Source organism: Anguilla anguilla, chromosome 11, assembly GCF_013347855.1.
Source record: "Anguilla anguilla isolate fAngAng1 chromosome 11, fAngAng1.pri, whole genome shotgun sequence".
NCBI lineage: Eukaryota > Metazoa > Chordata > Actinopteri > Anguilliformes > Anguillidae > Anguilla > Anguilla anguilla.
In genome coordinates this window covers 40,986,937-41,006,324 of record NC_049211.1, presented here as the reverse complement: position 1 = coordinate 41,006,324, position 19,388 = coordinate 40,986,937, and the positions used below count along the sequence as shown (strand labels likewise).

Here is a 19,388-nt window from a genome sequence, read left to right as displayed (position 1 = left end):
AGGCCGTGAAGGCCGCTCCGGGACTTGAGGCAGAGCAGGCCGTGAAGGTCCCTCCGGCACTCGGGGCAGAGCAGGCCGTGAAGGTCCCTCCGGCACTCGGGGCAGAGCAGGCCGTGAAGGTCCCTCCGGCACTCGGGGCAGAGCAGGCCGTGAAGGTCCCTCCGGCACTCGGGGCAGAGCAGGCCGTGAAGGTCCCTCTGGCACTCGGGGCAGAGCAGGCCGTGAAGGTCCCTCCGGCACTCGGGGCAGAGCAGGCCGTGAAGGTCCCTCCGGCACTCGGGGCAGAGCAGGCCGTGAAGGTCCCTCCGGCACTCGGGGCAGAGCAGGCCGTGAAGGTCCCTCCGGCACTCGGGGCCGAGCAGGCCGTGAAGGTCCCTCCGGCACTCGGGGCAGAGCAGGCCGTGAAGGTCCCTCCGGCACTCGGGGCAGAGCAGGCCGTGAAGGTCCCTCCGGCACTCGGGGCAGAGCAGGCCATGAAGGTCCCTCTGGGACTTGGGGTGGAGCAGGCCGAGGGCCCTGCCATCTGGGCTGGGCAGGGGACAGGAACACAGACCACAGCTGTAGGGAACCCGGCTGGGCAGCCGGACGGGACCGGCGGGACCCCCGCGGGCCGGACCCTGGGAAGATTGCAAGCCGCGACCCCTCAAAAGGGCCAGGATCCGCCGGCTGATCAGCTGGAGGTCTGGCCGACCGGGAGGCAGCCCGACCACGGCGCCTCCGCGACCGCCCGCCCCGGGCACTGGGAGGTTGAAGCTCCCACCACCCCGATGGCATTTTAAACAAACAAAAAAAAAAAAAAAAAAAAAAAAAAACCTCTGCTGGGTCCCAAACTGGCTGGTTCCTTCTGTGACGGTACGGGTGCTGGGACCCAGGCGCAGAGTGGAAAAAACACGAAACTCAAAGGGGAGAAAATTAACAAAGACTTTACTTACAGAAAGGCAAACACACGGAACAGAAAAGGACACGAAGGGCAAAAACACAAACTCAAAAAATCTAAATAAGGCAAACAAACAGGGAACAGAAAGGACACGAAGGGCAAAAACACAAACTCAAAAAATATCTAAATAAAACAGAAAACAAGAGGAACTCACAAACATGGGCAGGGCAGAACACAGGCAGGTAGCAGACAAGGGCAGGTCAAACAAAACACAAGTCAGAACAAACACAGGCAGGTACATACGCTTGAAACCAACAGATATCGGGAACAAACACAACTCGGGAACAAACACAAACAGGTAAAAAAAAAACGCAGGCAGGTATAAATGGTCTGAACATTAAGGCAACAAACACAAGCAGGCAGGAACATGTATGTCAGGTAACAAACACAAGGAACCAGCACCCGAGTCAAGGGAACAGAGAACTTAAATAGACAGGGGGGTGACAAGACACAGGTGAACTCAAAAAACAATCAAACCAGAAGGAGGGGATAACAAGACACAGGTGGGAACAATGATGGGATAACGAGACAACCAATAATACAATTAACAGGGGGGGAACAGGACACAAAACAGAAGTGCCGCCATCTGGCGGCCCAACAGGGAAAACGCAGACAGGAACACCGGAACATGACAGTACAGGCCTGGCAGAGCATCACCAGGGAAGATACCCAGCATCTGGTGATGTCTATGCGTCGCAGACTTCAAGCAGTCATTGCATGCAAAGGATATGCGACCAAATATTAAAAATGATTACTTTATTCTACATTATGTTAAACTGTCCAATATTTTTGATGCCCGAAAATGGGGGGGACTATGTACAAAAGGTTCTATAATTTCAAAATGGTTCAGCCGATATGGATGAAAATACCCTCAAATTAAAGCTGACAGTCTGCACTCCAACCTCATTGTCATTGTATCCTCTCAATCAAAGTGCTACAGTACAGAAACAAATTAACAAAATAATGTGTCACTGTCCAATGAATTATGGTGCTCACTCTAGTATTGATTCTACCCTTTGGAATGCCTTTGGAGTCTGTTATTGGTGTTTGTCAACATGAGTACCATGTAGTGGTGCCAGTGAAAGTGAAGGAAGCCATTATGAGGCTTGTATATTATGTGTCACCATCTTCAGCCACAAGCAGTTGAAATGTGTTTGAAATTGAGATTTTGGAACAAGTGCATTGCCTACAAATACACTGTTCCTGACTCAAGTTTTCACATGCAGCATGGATCCTGTATCCTGTTGCTTTTCTCTGCTGAAAGGTCACCTCACCACAGTAAGACAACGCCTTTGATGGCTGTAGAAGTGAAACTGATGTGGCTGTCACAGGGCTCTTCCTGATCCCACAGTTCCAGTACATTGCCTGTTCATTTAATGAGAATTGATGTTTTTTTTGACAAATAGCATTTACTTCATTGCATGCTTCCCACTGTTTTAACTGGTAAAATCTCTCGCACACTTGCAGTGTAAGCCCCACGGTTGCTAGTTTGAACCTTGACCTTGGTTATTCAATCCGCCAACTATGAGGAGTCAACAACTTTCATACTTTAGTTATATTAACTGTATTTTAACATATATATGTACTTGGATATTGTGATAAAGTACAAGTATCGCACTACACTTTCATAATTTATAAGAGAAACAAATTAGTAGTAATTTGAAAATGAATGTTTCAATTGTGGATGATTATTTAGCTCAGAATTGAAACTGAAACAGAAAAAAGACATTTTCTTTGTAGTCTTAGAAATGATCATGCCATAATAAAATGTTGAATTGAAAATGAAAATTTCACTTTCACGCTGCTCTGAATGAAAAAAGAGCAGCTTGGTTCTTCATTTTCCAAAAATTCAACACCCCCACAAAATCGATTGACGCATTGATTGATTTGACACATGGTCCCTGCGTTACTGTTGGTATTCTTAAAGAGGCAGTGACATGAGTGACGTTCAGTCAGAAAATTCTTGCTGCAGCTGATCATTGGTCGGCCTCAGTAACTACATGCTCTCATACTCAGCAACTGTACCCAACATTTGGTCTTAAAACGTGTACATTGTACCATTTACAGAAAGGTGAAATGAATAACTACAATTTAAAGATTAAAGTTTCAAGTGTTGAGGATTATTCATCTCAGAATTGCACTTTTTGTACGTCGCTTTGGATAAAAGCGTCTGCCAAGTAAATGTAATGTAATGTAATGTAAAGAATTAAAACTAAAATAGAAAAATGATTTTTTGTAGTCTTAGGAAATAAAATTTCACTTTCACACTGCTTAGAATAAAAAAAGGACCAGCTTGGTTCTTCATTTTCCAAAAAATTATTGCACCCACAAAACTGATTGACGCATTGATTGATTTGACACATGGCCACGAAGGAACTCTTTGCATTCTTAAACAGTCTTACTGCAGTCAACCAACGGTCAGCCTCAGTAACCACATGTTCTCATACTCAGCCAATCACATACACACATTACTGCATGTTCTCATACTCAGCCAATCACATACACACACCACTGCATTTTCTAATACTCAACCAATCACATACTGTACACACATCACTACATGTTCTCATACTCAGCCAATCACATACACACATCACTGCATGTTCTCATACTCAGCCAATCACATACACACTTCACTATATGTTGTCATACTCAACATATCACATACAGACCTCACAAATGGAGCACCTTTTTAAACATACAGACCTCTGCAATGCTGCTCATTGCTTTTTGCATGCTATTTGTATTTGTATGTCCAGCCGGGGCACAAAATGCTTACAATTTCAGTTTACAATAATGAACAAAAACATCAGAGAAAATAAATCCATTTCTAAAGGCAAAAGGGAAAAATGAAATAAGAATGAAAAGGCATTAAAAGTGAGTTTTAATGACAGAATTGTTTTAATATTCAAAAGAGTATATTTCCAGAGCCTGGGAGCTGCAATCAAAGAGGCACAACCCATACCCCCCCCCCCCCCCCCCCCCCAACTGTTTTCAAACTAAACACTGGAGCAATCAACAATAATCTTTCTACCTTCCTAAGAGGGCAACTGTTTTGGTAGGGAGAATATAGAATATGCATGCAATGTTCGGCTATATATTGCACCAATTCTAAATGAATTTCTGCATTTTCTAAGGGCCCCGAAGAGACCATAACTACATGCAAGCACTGCATTTGTTTCAGCTGTGTCACTGCTGTGCCTGTTGCATTTCCTCTTTGCAAAGCGTTGTGGGAACTGAGGTGAACGAAAACGTCCTCGTGATTTCTAGTGGGGCATTTACACAGTATTAGTAATCAGAAGGAAGCCGTGTTCACCATGTTCTCTCTGCTTTGTAAGTAGAAGAATTTTAATAATGAAATTTCAAGCAATAATTATCTGGTAACATATATGAATGATGATTACAATGCATAATATGTATAGTATGTGAGTCATAAACAGCTATGTTGTGGAAAATCTGAATAAATTTATAATTCCTGTTATGGACAGAAGTGTTGCTGTGTATTATTGTGACTGCTAATCTGTAAATTGGACTGAACAATATTGTGAAAGAGGCACAGTTCTTCACAATTAACTTTATGAAAACATGCAACACATACTTTCAAACGTATGACTGTCTCTTGTGTCTGAACAATCACACTTCAATAATCGCTGAACTGTGTGAGCTTAGCAAGTTAGCATACTGCATGAAAAATGGAGTGAGTGAAAATTTCACACTATCAAGAACATTTAGCTACTGAAAAATTGGACAATATTATATAGCATTGCAAAAAAAAAAAAAAAGGATCAGTGTTTTCAATGTGAAAATACACTCTCAGCAAAAAGGGTTCAAAAAGGCTCTTCTGTGTCTCCATGGAGGGACCCTGACTAGTTCAAGAGTTCGTTGTCAGGCAAAATGGTTGAATCTAGGAGCTTTCACATTTTTCACACCAACCATAGAGGGTTCCATAAAAACTAAAAATGGTTTCCCTATGAAGACAAGCCAAACAATCATTTTTACTGAGAGTGTAATGAAATAATTTTATACTAACTTTCATTCACACTGGATCAGACATTTAAGCCGCGTTTCCACCGCAGGAACTATACCCCGGAACTAGGAACCTTTTGAGGAACTCAGTGCGTTTCCACCGCAGGAACTAGGGTCTAAATTTAGTTCTGGGGGCTTTGTTTTACCCCCCAAAACGTTCCTGCTCGGGGGGTAGTACTTTCCGAAAGTACAGGAACCTTTTGGGTGGAGCTTGCAGCGCTGAACATTTCTGATTGGTCGAGTACTCGTAGCATTTGTGTTGTATTTATTTTCCGCCATTACCCGCCATGTTTGAAAATATGCAGCGGCAAACCAATTTATTTTCATAATAACTTCAAATCAAACTTGTATGTTATGCGGCGCAGTAGCCTACTTTTGGTTATAGCCTGTCAACGTCTTGGAATTATAACGTGTGCTCTTATGTTCTTTTCTTGCTTTAGTATTCGTTTTATACAATGCTAAGCATTCGTTCTGGGACAGCATATTACGTAGGCTACCAAAACATTCAAACGGATTAATTCGGTTGCTGAATATTTTCTTCCGGATTTTCTTTGTTAGCCCGTTGTAATTGACTCAAAACGTTTGATACAGTTATGTGAGGTATGCGGTAGTTCTGAATAATTAACATTGGTGATACAGTACAAGCAAACTGGAAATCACCTTCCGCACTTTTTATCCGGGTAAACTAACAGGTTAATTCTAGTAATCTTCCCTTTAGCTTTTTCAGACTGCCGTAATTTTACTCAATTTTACTGCCATTTTTCAATTCCACGAAAAGACCAGGAAGACTATGGACTCATTTATGGTGCATGGTTCGCATCTGGAGGGCACACTTCGCTGCTCGGCTAGCAGTAACTTCTAAGGAAAGCAAACGGTGGCTGTACCACTACTAATTTACATTTTCACGCAAGTCCGAGTTTTCGTTCTATTCTTGTCATTTTGCGATTAGCCTATATGGAATTGACGACGAGAAAGTAATAAAACAGCAAATTGTTTACAACGTGTGCATGTTTTCTGCTGTTAATGAATGTGTTTGAGAGGATATATGAAAATCAGTAAATACAAAAGTAACCATATATAGTCATTGTTGGTAACCCGTTGTATATAAGTGGAATAAACCCCTCCGGGCTGTCCTGGTTATTAGAAAATAATGTAGGCTACGTCGGTGGTAGTATGGGGTTACAGAAAAAATCATATGACAGATGGACCGACGACAACGTCAGTGGGCTAATTTGCCTAATCTTCGCGGTACTTTAGACCCCGGTGGAAACGCAGACAACCATTGGCTGAAGGAACCTTTTAGTTCCTGGTAAAGTAGTTCCTGGGACTGAAAGTTCCGGGTAATTTTGGTGGAAACGCGGCTTTACTTTTCCTTCCTCCTGTTTCAGATGCAACAGCACTGGTGTTTTTTGGTGTACACAAAGGTATAAATATTAAGTTCCTAAGATCTAGATTTTTACAGGGACATATTTACATGCATTTGATTTGTGGAACATGCACAGAAATTATAAACCAGAATTCATAAAGATCATGACTACTTTCCAAAAGCCGTTCTTTCTGACAAACTCAAAGTTTGTTGTTGCAATATAAATAATACAAGAAAGGAGGAAAAATTTAGGATACATATTGAGAAAATTTACATTTAGCAAATGTAATGTAATTCATTTAAATTTAAATGTGGAAGTCAAATGCATATTTTTCATTGATACTACGTATCAAACCAAACTTTGCATTTTAAAACTATTTGATTCTGTTTTTTATAACTGTTTCAGCTGCACAGTCAAGTCCTGCTGTTCGTCTGACTGCTAATCCTCCATGGCCAGATGTGTTCCCAGGAGAGACAATTACTCTCACCTGTCAGGTGATTGAATCTGAGGGATGGACATTTGTGTGGACCAGACACAGACAGGGTGGTCAAACACAACTTCCAGCCTCCAGTAGTAACGGCTCTGTGTCTGTGTTTGTCCTGAGTGATGTGAGAGAGAGACAGAGCGGAAAGTATCAGTGTGAAGCTGTAAAGGGGAATGAGCGAGCTTTCAGTAACATCCATACAATAAAAGTCTCTGGTGAGTAGTGTAATGGAAAATTACTCCCCTCAAATAGTGGGTCTGTGTTTTTAGTTATTTGCTTCAAAAAATGATATGAAATAAAACGTTAAAATAATATCTCTTCAATGTTCCTATCTCCATTTCAGCTGATCGTCCTCAGGCTGTCATAGTCACAGATCCCCCAGCCTCAGTGATGTTCACAGGAGAAACGGTTAGCTTAGCTTGTGACATCAGGAAAGGGTCTGGCTGGAGATATTCATGGAGCAGAAACACCCAGGGAAGATTAGAGAGCCTCTATGCCCGCAGTACTGAAAGCCAACAAAAGCACATCCTGCACTCTGTAAGAGCGTCAGACAGTGGAGAGTACCTGTGTCAGGGTGAACGAGGACAAAACCCTGTGATCCAGTCTTCCCCTGGATCACTTGTGTTAAATGTGTCTGGTGAGTTTGGGAGGTTTTCTTCAGTCCTTACCCATATGATCTGGAATGTGATGAAGACTGTCAATGTTTATGAATGCTAAGAAATGACACTGAGCACATGCTTTACCTTTATCAGGTAAAAAGCCAAGGCCTGTTATTACCCAGAATCCCCCCAGTGGAGAAATTTACACAGGAGAGAGAGTCACCCTGAGCTGTGGGTTTGGGGGAGATCCTGCTGGCTGGGAGTATCTCTGGTACAAAGACACACTGAGACACACTGTGCCCAACACTGACAGCAGCAGGACTGATGGGTCCAGTTTCACCATCAGCTCTGCTGCTCTGGCCCACAGTGGAGAGTACCGCTGTAGAGCTGCAAGAGGAAGACAACCTTTTTACTTAGACTACAGTGATCCTCTGACTTTAGAAATATCTGGTGAGAATTATTACAATAATTTTTTACACTAGTCGAATAAGGCTTTGATTTATTTATTAATAATTTACTAAAATTATGAGAAGCGTTTCATGATACTTTCAGTTTATCTTTAAAAATTGTATTGATTTACAGTATTGCCTGAAACACAGCTGACCGTGCAGTCTGGATGGATAGAGGTCTTCCCCACTGAGACAGTGACTCTGAGGTGTGTAATTCAGGGCAGCTCTACAGAGTGGATGTATGAATGGTACAGAGATGGACGGGAGCTTCCTGTAGACAAGGCTAACTCGAGCAGTGTAAATGGAGACACATACACAATCCTCTCTGCTGATCAGTCACATGCTGGACTGTACACCTGCAGAGGAGAACTTACAAGGACAGCATCTGTACACTCTCTGATTGGCAGCTCTGCTAATTTGAGTGTTCGAGGTAATTATGATGTATTATCTCTCAGCAATTTGCACATGTGTTTACAAAGAAAGCAGTTCAGTTCATAGTCAACAGACCCGTTAATCTGAATCTGATACATAAGTGTGAAAAGTTCTTTATTTTCAATGTGGACAGTATGAGTAACAGTCATATCGTGTTTATTTTTATTAACACTGTATATAAAATTGCTCTGTTTGTATCTGAGAGGGGAATAAGAAGAGGGATATTCTACTTTATTACCCGTCTCTACCTGTCACAGTGTTACTTCCTGTTTACTTTGTGGATATCTAAAGGCTTTTACATAGTCTATAAGTACAGGGCGCATACGCTTTGCGGACGGACAGTCCGCAATCGTTTGCCCTTTCATAGTCCAGTCGTACCACCGCACACCCAAGCCCTACATTTCCCACAATCTTTGCGCGTCGTTTTCCTTTTCTGCCGGAAGTTACAGACTGTAAACAACATGGCCTCGTCCTTGCCCACCGTTGTGCTTATTTCTCTCCATGAATTGTTGTTCTTCTGAAAATCTTTATAATCCCGTTGGGATGAACCGTATAGGTGTCTGTACCTTCTCACCTCTTCAGCCAGTCTCTCTTCAAATGTCGACTCCATGTCTGTTTTGTGTATTCCGCATCACCGCGTGTTTCCGGTGCCACATGAAATGCATGTCGATGTGAAACAGTTTCATACCGAGCCATGATTTGTGTGACACTGGTACGCGTGCGCTAGGTACGCGCGGTCACAAAAATTGAGCTTCGCGTGGACATGCCAAGGCGGACGTACACTGAGGCCCGCTATTTTGTCATTTTGACCGCGCGGACCCCAGCGGAGTACGGTCCGTGTATGCTATGTCTGGACCATGAATTGGCCTTAAAGCTGAATCCAAATGTCCGCATTCCACACTAGCAGACTGGACGTCAGACCTCACTCGTTGTCGTGGATATGACCACTACTAAATTCAAAATCAAAAATAAATAAATCATTGTCTGCAATATACATTTAGGTTACATTAATTATGCTCTCCTTGCATCGGAAAACCTCCCATGGTTCATTTCCCACCACGCATTTACTATTGTTTTGTTTTCTGTCACTGCTTCATTCTTGCCTGTTATATCATCACTTTTTTATTGCTGTGAATTTTGGGTAATCCCACTGGCAAAGTCCAGGGAAGTCCACACCGAAGCAGACTCTTTGGAACTCTGCATGAAAGTCTACATGAGCTCCCTTGCAGACTTGAATTGTAGAATTGGGCAGCTCTACCCACTCTGGACTTCATGGGTACGTGCCCATTAGGACTGCCAGTCTGCACATGCGGTGAAGACTGGACACTTGGATTCAGCCTAAGAAAAAACGTATTATCAAGTGTTTCAATGGTTATTCATATATTAACTGACATAGAACCAATCATGGCTAGACAAATCTATCTTTGTTTTTGTCATATTTTACTTTGTTTTTGTGTATTTCATTTCCACTATAGTGATCCTGTGCTATTTAAAATATCTAGTCAAACTCATTGAAAGATCAGAATGCAGCTTTGAAAGCAGGTGTCTTATGAAGGCTTCCATTTACAGCAATAAACTGTCTTTTAAACTTTCAGCTCTCCCACAAGCCCAGTTGACCGTTCAGTCTGGATGGACAGAGGCCTTCCCCACTGAAACAGTGACTTTGAGGTGTGTAATTCAGAGCAGTTCTACAGAGTGGATGTATAAATGGTACAGAGATGGACGGGAGCTTCCTGTAGACAAGGCTGACTCCAGCAGTGTAAATGGAGACACATACACAATCCTCTCTGCTGATCAGTCACATGCTGGACTGTACACCTGCAGAGGAGAACTTACAAGGAGAGCATCTGTACACTCTATGATTAGCAGCTCTACTACATTAAGTGTACGAGGTAAATATGATTTATTTTCTCTCGACAATTTGCACATCCACATGTTTTTTGTTTCTTAACTAAACTTTGAAAAAAATTCACAATGTTATTTGGACCAAGAAATACGCTTTAGTCCAGTGGTGTCAAACTCGTTGCCATGGAGGGCCGTGTGTATGCAGGTTTTCATTCCAGCCTCAGATCTTGATTATATAATTAGTTAAATTATTTGCTGAATTAGGGATGCAGGTTTGTGCACAATGGTGACCCGACGTCTATGGTGACCCGCATTGTCTAAATAAAAATTTTCTTATATTCTGTGCTTCAATGCAGTTAAACGCATATGGCTGAATGAGTAATTGGACTCAATTAAGGCAGCATTAATTGGTTGGAATGAAAACCTGCATACACACGGCCCTCCATGGCAACGAGTTTGACACCACTGCTTTAGTCTAATATATGATCTGATGTGTCTTTCTCTGAATTACTGTGAGTTTCCAGTTTGGAGTACAGGTGTCAGAATCCCATTATCCAGTCTTCCCATGGACAATTTATGTTAAATGTGTCTGATGGGTTTGTGACAATTGCTTCATTCTTTAATCCTATGATTAGGGCCTCCAGTTTGTCTCCCCTTGTTTTCTTGCATTGTACTTCAGTCTTCTAAACGATAGAGGTCGCTATAGCTTCTTTGTCACGCCCCTTCTCAAACAATTACCCCATTTGCCCCGCCTCAATAATCTCCGTTGATAATGTAATTTCCACTAATTAAGCACAGATGATGGTTAATTGTAGTGTTTACAAGCAACACTCACATGTTAAAATACATTTGATTATATACTAGAATAGACATGCTGCAATATTTCTATGTTGTACAGGGGCATGATAGGTTTTGTTAGAAGCAGTGGGGAATGGCTCGTTAAAATTAAGGGCAGTTACAATGTTTTACTTGCAGAAAAAAAAATGAATAAAAAAGATATATTGATAATTCAACTAATGAACTAATTATAGTCTTCAATCAAGACCTTAAGTCAAATCTGGTGTCTTAGGGCTGGGCTGAAACTAAATCATGGACACACTGGCTGAGATTGGACACCCCTACTTCGTATGGATGCGTTTTTCTTTTTAGGTAAGCGATACTCAATCCTGGTCCTGGACAGCCACAGAGTGTGCTGCTTTTTATTTTTTCTTTATGATCAACGACTAATTGAGACCCAAGCAAGCAGGTAACCTGAGTTAACCATTTAACCTACTGCTTTAACTGATCAATTGCTATGCTTATTAAGTGCTGACTAACAATGTTAGCCAGCAAACCCTGTGGCTCTCCAGGACCAGGAGGATGGACAATGGCTCAAAGATATGCTTTGCACTGCATTTAACAGTCATTCCATGTTCACTTTTCTGCCTGACTCTCCCTATATTAGATCAACTAATTGGTTATCTAACTAACTAGATCAATTAAAGTTTTATAAACGGCTCAATTGGAAATTCACTTGTCTGAACAGTTACTTGACTATGCTGTTGAGTGCCTATGGGGACCCCTGGAGGATAAGCAGTGAATTACAAGTTTAAATCCCTGCAGGTCACATGGTGGAGACATGCTGGTGGCCCTACATATGGTCTTGTATGTGATGGAGAATGTATCTATTAATGCTAAATGACACTGAGCACATACCTTACCTTCATCAGGTGGAAAACCAAAACCTGTTATTACCCAGAATGCCCCCAGTAGAGCGATGTACACAGGAGAGAGAGTCACCCTGAGCTGTGGGTTTGAGGGAGATCCTGCTGGCTGGGAGTATCTCTGGTACAAAGACCCACTGAGACACACTGTGCCCAACACTGACAGCAGCAGGACTGATGGGTCCAGTTTCACCATCAGCACTGCTGCTCTGGCCCACAGTGGAGAGTACCGCTGTAGAGCTGCAAGAGGAAGAAAACCTTTTTACTCAGACTACAGTGATCCTCTGACTTTAGAAATATCTGGTGAGAATGATTAAAATAGTAGAATATGGCTTTGATTTATGTGCTTTAATAATTTAATAAAAACATGAGTGTTTTATGATATTTTCAGTTTATAATTAAAATTGTATTGATTTACAGTATTACCTCAAACATATCTGATCGTACAGTCTGGATGGACAGACGTCTTCCCCACTGAAACAGTGACTCTGAGGTGTGTAAATCAGGGCAACTCTACAGAGTGGATGTACAAATGGTACAGAGATGGACTGGAGCTTCCTATAGACAAGGCTGACTCCAGCAGTGTATATGGAGACACATACACAATCCTCTCTGCTGATCAGTCACATGCTGGACTGTACACCTGCAGAGGAGAACTTACAAGGAGAGCATCTGTGCACTCTCTGATTGGCAGCTCTGCCGCATTGACTGTACGAGGTAAATATGATTTATTTTGCATGTCCAAAGTAAACTTATACGTTTGAACTGCAAGCTGTTTGCCACTATTTACCATTTTGTGTGTGTCAGGCTTGTACTGCCTGACATTAACCGATTAAAAACTGTTCGCTTGAGATTGAAAAAAAAACATTTGGCAGTTATTGGCACCATAATTGAGTTAAGAGGACTGAGAGAGAGCTGCCAATCAGCTGCCTCTCATGCACAATGGGAATATAATGAGCAGGGATAAATATGCAAATGAATGCACTTAAGACACTGAAATGTGCAGATTAATTCATGATGTCATATAACTACTTTCTGTGATATATCTGAAGCCCAGTCGTTATTTTTTTTATGAGAACGTGCTGGACTCACAGAATCACAGCCTTACCCCTCACTGCAGGGCTGTGTGGTGCCAGTTGATAGGATGAATAAATTGCTGCTTATTATCATTTTTACCCGGTAGCACAATTTAGAGAATTATTGTGTTGTCAGGCCTGTTGAGTTATTAGGCCTGAAAAAAGATGGGTGAGTAATTTTATAAAAATAATTAAAACTACCTAATACAGTATTAGGCATACAATTCCAGGATAATTGTTCCATTCATGAGTTCACTCGCAAGCTCTTATTGGTCATAAAGCCTGCCCGATTACTCACTTTGATGTCAAACAGCAACATGATTCTGACATATTATAACTGGAGTACAGCACACTACATACGCCTATTAAGAAGGCAACAAATTTCATCAGCTGTCCACCAATGTGAAGAGGAATTCCCTTTTTTTAGTATAATGTGCCACGATAGAGAGAGAGACCTGTCACTCCAACTACAGTAACTTTCTGCTATTAACCATGCAATGTAAGGCCTAGTGGATTATAGATTCCATGTCCTGTATCATTTATTACCCGTATAACACGTTGAGTTAGATGATAAGCAATATATGATCTTGCAGCTCTGCCTCAGGCGGTAGTGACCCTGGATGAAGGATGGATGGGGGTCTTCATCACTGAAGGCACTCTAGCAATGAGGTGTGAGCTTCAGGGCTTTACTTCTGCTGACTGGAACTATACATGGTACAGAGACGAAATGCAGATCTCACTAAACCACACTGGAGAGAGGCACACAGTGGGATTCTGGGATAGCTCCTCTGATGGTGAATATAGATGTAGTGGGAACAGGACAGACAGACCGTGCTACTCCCTCATCAGTGAAGGCTTCATGCCAAGCCATATCAGTAAGTTCAATTTATAACTGAGACCACAGACAAGTGAAGCGTTAAATCCATTGTACCCTTGTGTGTAGACCCTCACTTTTTATTTTCTAATATTAGTTGACTTCTTCATTTAAGATATAAAATATAAACGAGAAATGTAAATGAAATGTGTTAAACTGTGTATTATTTGTGTTCATTCCCATACTGAATCTGAATGACTATATACATACATATATATATATATATATATATATCTACAATCAAGGCATACATAAAAAAGGGAAAATATACACAGTGCCCTCCAAAATTATTCATGCCCTTGCTTGACAAAGATGAACAAAAAGACATGCTCAAAATTTGATAATTTTATCAAGACTGTAAGAGATGTGTGTCACAATATTCATACCCATTCTCAATACTCTGCACCCGCTCTGCACTGAGTTGTCTTACATAGCGTTTCATGAGATTGGGGACCACATGGGAAGGGTCACTGACTATTGAATTTTTCCAGGTCCTTCAGAACTTTTGGTCTGAGCTTGTAGCCGGTCCTCCTACCAAACTCTGATTGGAACTCGGTGTTTTTCTCTGGGCAATTCTATTATTATAAAATTGTATAATTTTACCATTTATTGAGCACACAGTATAGCACATTATCTGTATTGATTATGCAGCATTTCTCATCTTTATTAGGGGTGTGTGAATAAATTTGGATGGCACTATGTAAATACACAAATTTGCAATATTTGCGATGTTTATCAATATGACAAATGCAGCAAAGTTATATCTAAATTATTTTTCCTAACAGAAATAAATTGCACAAATTAGTAACATTTGCCATGAAATTGGAATAAAGTTTAAATGGAAATTGGAATAGTTTGAATGTTTTCAATACTTATGAAAGATTATATTTTATCTCACGAAATCTTCCTCTTCTACCTCCACTTCAGGGCTGTACTTTATTGTGGCTCTTACTGGTTCGGCCGTGATTTTCATAACCCTTGTGGTGCTGGCAGTCCAACGCTCTAAGAAATGCAGGACATCAGGTGTGTAGTAGCACTCACTGAACACGTCCATACATTACGCTATTATTAATACATTACACTTTAAAAGCTGTCTAATAATAATATCAGCATTGCAAGTAAATCATAAAAGCATGTGAATTCAGAGGTTTAACACCACCCATTAAACAGACAAGTGCTCATGGAATTACATTTAATTGTTATAGTGTCTTGACCATTATATTATTGTATTCAGTTCATTCCTCTATTTATGTATTTATTGATCCAGGTGAGTAGTATGGAACAACAAGAGTGCCACAATGATAAATAAATTAAGCAAAAGATAAATCAATAAATGTGGAAAAAAAAGAATTAAAAAATAGTCTAAAAATACATAAATAAATCTGGAAAATAATATAATAATGTAAATGTATATGCATTTGATCAAATTATATTTTTCTTTAATTTTGAGTCATTTTCAGATTTTCACATTTATTAATTATTTCCGTATATACTTCCCTATTTATTTATCCTTTCTTGATGAGCACAATCTGTCAATCAACTTGTCTTGGTCCACCCACCAAGTCTGAAGTTCCGCCCTTTCATGTGTTCAGAACAACAGACAACATTTCTCAATGTGAGCAAGTCAGTTTCTCAAATACTGAAAGAAATGCTGGACGTAGATGAATACATTATTCCAAAAAATAAGAAAATAAATAGAGAAATATAATATATGGAAATAAAATAATAAATAAACATGAAAATAAATTCATCAATCATTATCTAACTTATCTAACTGCTTAGTCCTGTCCGTGTCGTGGGGGGTGCTGGCGCCTATCCCAGCATGCATTGGACGAGTAGCAGGAATTCACCCTGGGCTGGTCGCTAGTCCATCAGAGGGCACACACACCACTCGTACACTCAGACACTCATAGTGAAAATAAATTAGAAAATTAATTTAAAAAGTAAATTAAGAAAAATATATAATAGCAAATTGCACATACATCTATATTTTTTTATTAATGTCCTGCTTTATTTATACATTTTTATATGATTTATTTCCACTTATTCTATGTTAATAATTCTCTGTGTTATTGCATGTTTGCCATTGTTTATGTTTGTGAAAAGGCCGAATTAAAAATCAGCCGGATGGGGGCGAGTTTTACTCCAGGGTAAATGCAGACTACAACAGTGCAGGTGAGGACCGGTCTTTCTGAGTTCTCGTCCGCTCACACTGTGTGCCACGTGTGAGTTGAATCTTCACCTTTCTCTGCTCTCTTCTCCAGATCATGGATTACCAGCCAATGCTGTGTATGAGGAAATAGACCCTGCCACAGAAACAGAAGGTCAGGACAGAAACGTGTGACCGACAAGTACTAAACTAAAAAACCACGATATTTTCACAAACTCTCAGACGTTGCATCCATTTAAACATCACATGCTCTGTGGAGCTCAAACTCAGTAGGTTCTTCCTTTAACCCCTCTGCTTTATTGACAACAGGTTATGAAGTAGTTGGGAAGCACAGTTTCTATTCAGCTGTTCAGTTAAAACCATTAAACCAAGGTAAGTTTATAATTACCTCTAAGTGATTTTTCATCATCACTCTCCGTGATCACTCTCCGTGAGTGACTTCTTTAAAGTGTTTTTTTTTTTGTTGCCGGTGGGCAATAAAAATTGTATAAGTTTAAGTGCAACAGTTATTGATAATATGTTGTGATCACACATTCAAAAAAATGATGCGCATAATCCTTGCATTGCAGGTCCTACTGCATAATTGGACACAGGGATCCATATTCACTCAGTCATACCTTCATATGTGAGGGAATATATTCTCGCTATAGGTACATGCCACTATATCCTACTATATGTTTTCATATCATATGTATTTTAAAGTCACTATGTTGCACATTAAATAATGATATGCAGTTGAACCACCCTATTCATTTCCTGCTCTGTTTTTATAGTTTCCACAGTAATTCTGTAAAATATGACTCTGCAGAACTCATAGGTCCTGTGTTGTGGAAAATTGTTGTTGAAGTTGATGAAACTTGATGAAAATGCATAAAATAATTTAATAAGCTTCTTATCCAGGAGTTCTCAACCTAGGTCCTGTGGGGCTATACGGAATCCCCCTTTTCATTGCTACCCAATGCTTAATTGATCAGTTAAAGTAGTTGACTACACAGTTCATCCAACTCATGTGGTTACTTGAATCTAAATTGGCTCCTGAAAACAGACAGTGGCACAGCCAGGCCTGGATTAATGCACAGGGTCATCCAGGCAGTAGTAAAGGTTGTCCTAGTCCCGAGGCCCATGTCATCTTAATTCGGCCCTGGATGCACCCTGTTCATCAACAGGACCTGGGTTGAGAACCCCTAATTTAAAGTAATCAAACCTTTCGTATTTCTGTAATTTTGTCAATGTTTAAGAGTTAGCATTTGCTAACTAGTACTCTTTTCTTGTATTTAGAGATACGGTTAAATGAAATGGCATTGGAACAGTGGCACACTTTTTGTCATTTTGTCTCTGTACTCCAGCACAATAAAAATATGTAAATATGATGATAAAGTGCAGATTGTGTTTATTTGAAGGCATTTACATCCATATTGGGTGATTAGGGTAGGAATTACAGCCCTTTTTGATATAATGGGTAGGGAACTGGTCTTGCAATCGAAAGACAGTGGTGTAGTATAATGGGTAGGGAACTGGTCTTGCAACCGAAAGGTCACAGGTTTGATTCCCAGGTAGGACACTGCTGTTACAGGGTACTTGCTCTTCAGTATAACCTGCATTCCTTCAGTACAAATCCAGCTGTATAAATGGATGCAATGTCAAAAGTTGTCTGGATAAGAGGGTCTGCTAAATGCCTGTTACATGGTTAAAGTGCTTATTCTCAGCTTTGATTTAACCGTGTAGATCACACAGCACTTTTTATACGTTACCCCCCTCGTCCTGATGTTTTCTCATCTTTAATCTCATCACCCGATTCGTCATTTCGTTTGGTTGCTATCCCACTTTACGTTTCCATTTATCTTCATGCGTGCATCAGGGCAATTATTGGGTGATGGACTGCCTGTTGCCGTAATTCCCAAATTATAACTAATAATTCCATCTAATCACCATAAGACAAGAACTGCAGGCCCTTTGGATGAAGGCGAGGCCCTTTTTGAGGGAGTTGGGGCCCTTTGGATGAAGGCGAGGCCCTTTTTGAGGGAGTTGGGGCCCTTTGGATGAAGGCGAGGCCCTTTTTGAGGGAGTTGGGGCCCTTTGGATGAAGGCGAGGCCCTTTTTGAGGGAGTTGGGGCCCTTTGGATGAAGGCGAGGCCCTTTTTGAGGGAGTTGGGGCCCTACTTGCAGGGTGTACACTGCGTATAAGACAGACTGGTCTCATTATAAAAGCCTGCATCCTTCTAGTCTGGAATATGTGGTTATTCATGTGGGATCTGCATTTGGACATTCTTACCATACCATTTAATTTGCCCTCCCCCACCTGGAGAATGTAGCATCAATTATGAACATATTAAAAATCATAACGTGTTTCACACAGGAGCACCCCTATGGAGCTTGTTCTCACACACATCAGTAGTCGCACCGTATGAAAGGGGAAGAGAAAAGACATGGAAACAGAGTAAAATGACCTCAGGGACGACAGAGTCATAGCCAAACATGCTGCTGGCTCCGCGGCTGGTCCACGTATCACCACGCTTATCTGCACTTTCCCAAACGCGTGTGGCGCAAACACGACTGGCTATTCCAAACTGGGCGAAGAAAGCCTTAAAAAATAAAACTGAAATAATTTCAGACCCAATAAACATGGTGAAGTGAGAGAACAGCAACAAACTGCTCTGATTTATCAATGGAGTGCTGGGTAACAGCGAGAATCTGCTCACCCAGCAGCCTTCCAGGACCAGGGTAGAGGGACAACTTTAGAGCTGGACAGAAGAGTGGGGAATTACTGCAACACCAGCCACCAGCCAAATGCCGGTGCGGTTCATCTGTGGCTGGTAAGTCAGTCCACTGTACCAGCCACTTTGGCAGGGAACCAACCCATCACTCGGAGGTCCTGCCCTATTCTAAACTGTCTGGTATGAAGGGGAAACTTGCTGGGGGATTTTGCGGTGGGTCAGCCACTGAGGACGGCGGACGAAGAAGTTAGTTTCCTGCCCCGGTGGACGTTTCGTATTTAGGTCTCATTTCCACAATTTAGCACAAAGGGACGGGCAGTATTTCAATTACAGATTTCAAATACTTTTGAACATTATGCAATTTGTATTCTTTATGTGACGGGAAAATCTGTCGTTTGTATACCGTGCTTCAGAAACGTTCTGAGTTTTTACAAATGCAGCCAATGAAGCTGATCTGGGGTTAAATGAGGAGTATGCTCTTGTTTTGAATCTTTGAATCAGGACTTTCAACCATGATTTTCCAATGCAGGGACCCCCCCTCCAGGGGACCCCCAACATAAAGGGTCAAAAGGGTTACATTTAAAGAGGTTTGATAGAGATCACAGACCAGGGGGAGATTGCAAGCACAGACTGGGGGGTGGGGGGGGCTGCACTGATACAGGGGGAGGAGAATGAGACCGTGGACCGGTGGTAAATCCAGGCTTTACACCGC

At 41.3% G+C, this 19,388-nt stretch overlaps 2 protein-coding genes across 2 annotated transcripts in view; both read left to right on the top strand.

Annotated features, from left to right (window-relative positions):
• Window positions 1–19,388, top strand: part of LOC118207253 (basement membrane-specific heparan sulfate proteoglycan core protein-like) — a 122,435-nt gene that overhangs the window by 78,651 nt on the left and 24,396 nt on the right. Inside the window, exons 3-6 of the mRNA XM_035380641.1 lie at window positions 6,736–7,029; window positions 7,158–7,451; window positions 7,567–7,863; window positions 7,996–8,292. Coding sequence (XP_035236532.1) covers window positions 6,736–7,029; window positions 7,158–7,451; window positions 7,567–7,863; window positions 7,996–8,292 — 1,182 coding nt within the window. The remainder of the gene's footprint in view (window positions 1–6,735; window positions 7,030–7,157; window positions 7,452–7,566; window positions 7,864–7,995; window positions 8,293–19,388) is intronic.
• On the top strand, window positions 11,857–16,570 carry LOC118207256. Its single transcript, XM_035380645.1, has 8 exons — window positions 11,857–12,145; window positions 12,263–12,559; window positions 13,512–13,793; window positions 14,720–14,815; window positions 15,899–15,967; window positions 16,057–16,116; window positions 16,272–16,334; window positions 16,532–16,570. The coding sequence occupies exons 1-8, from the start codon at window positions 11,896–11,898 to the stop codon at window positions 16,543–16,545; spliced, it is 1,131 nt and encodes a 376-aa protein (XP_035236536.1). The 5' UTR covers window positions 11,857–11,895; the 3' UTR covers window positions 16,546–16,570.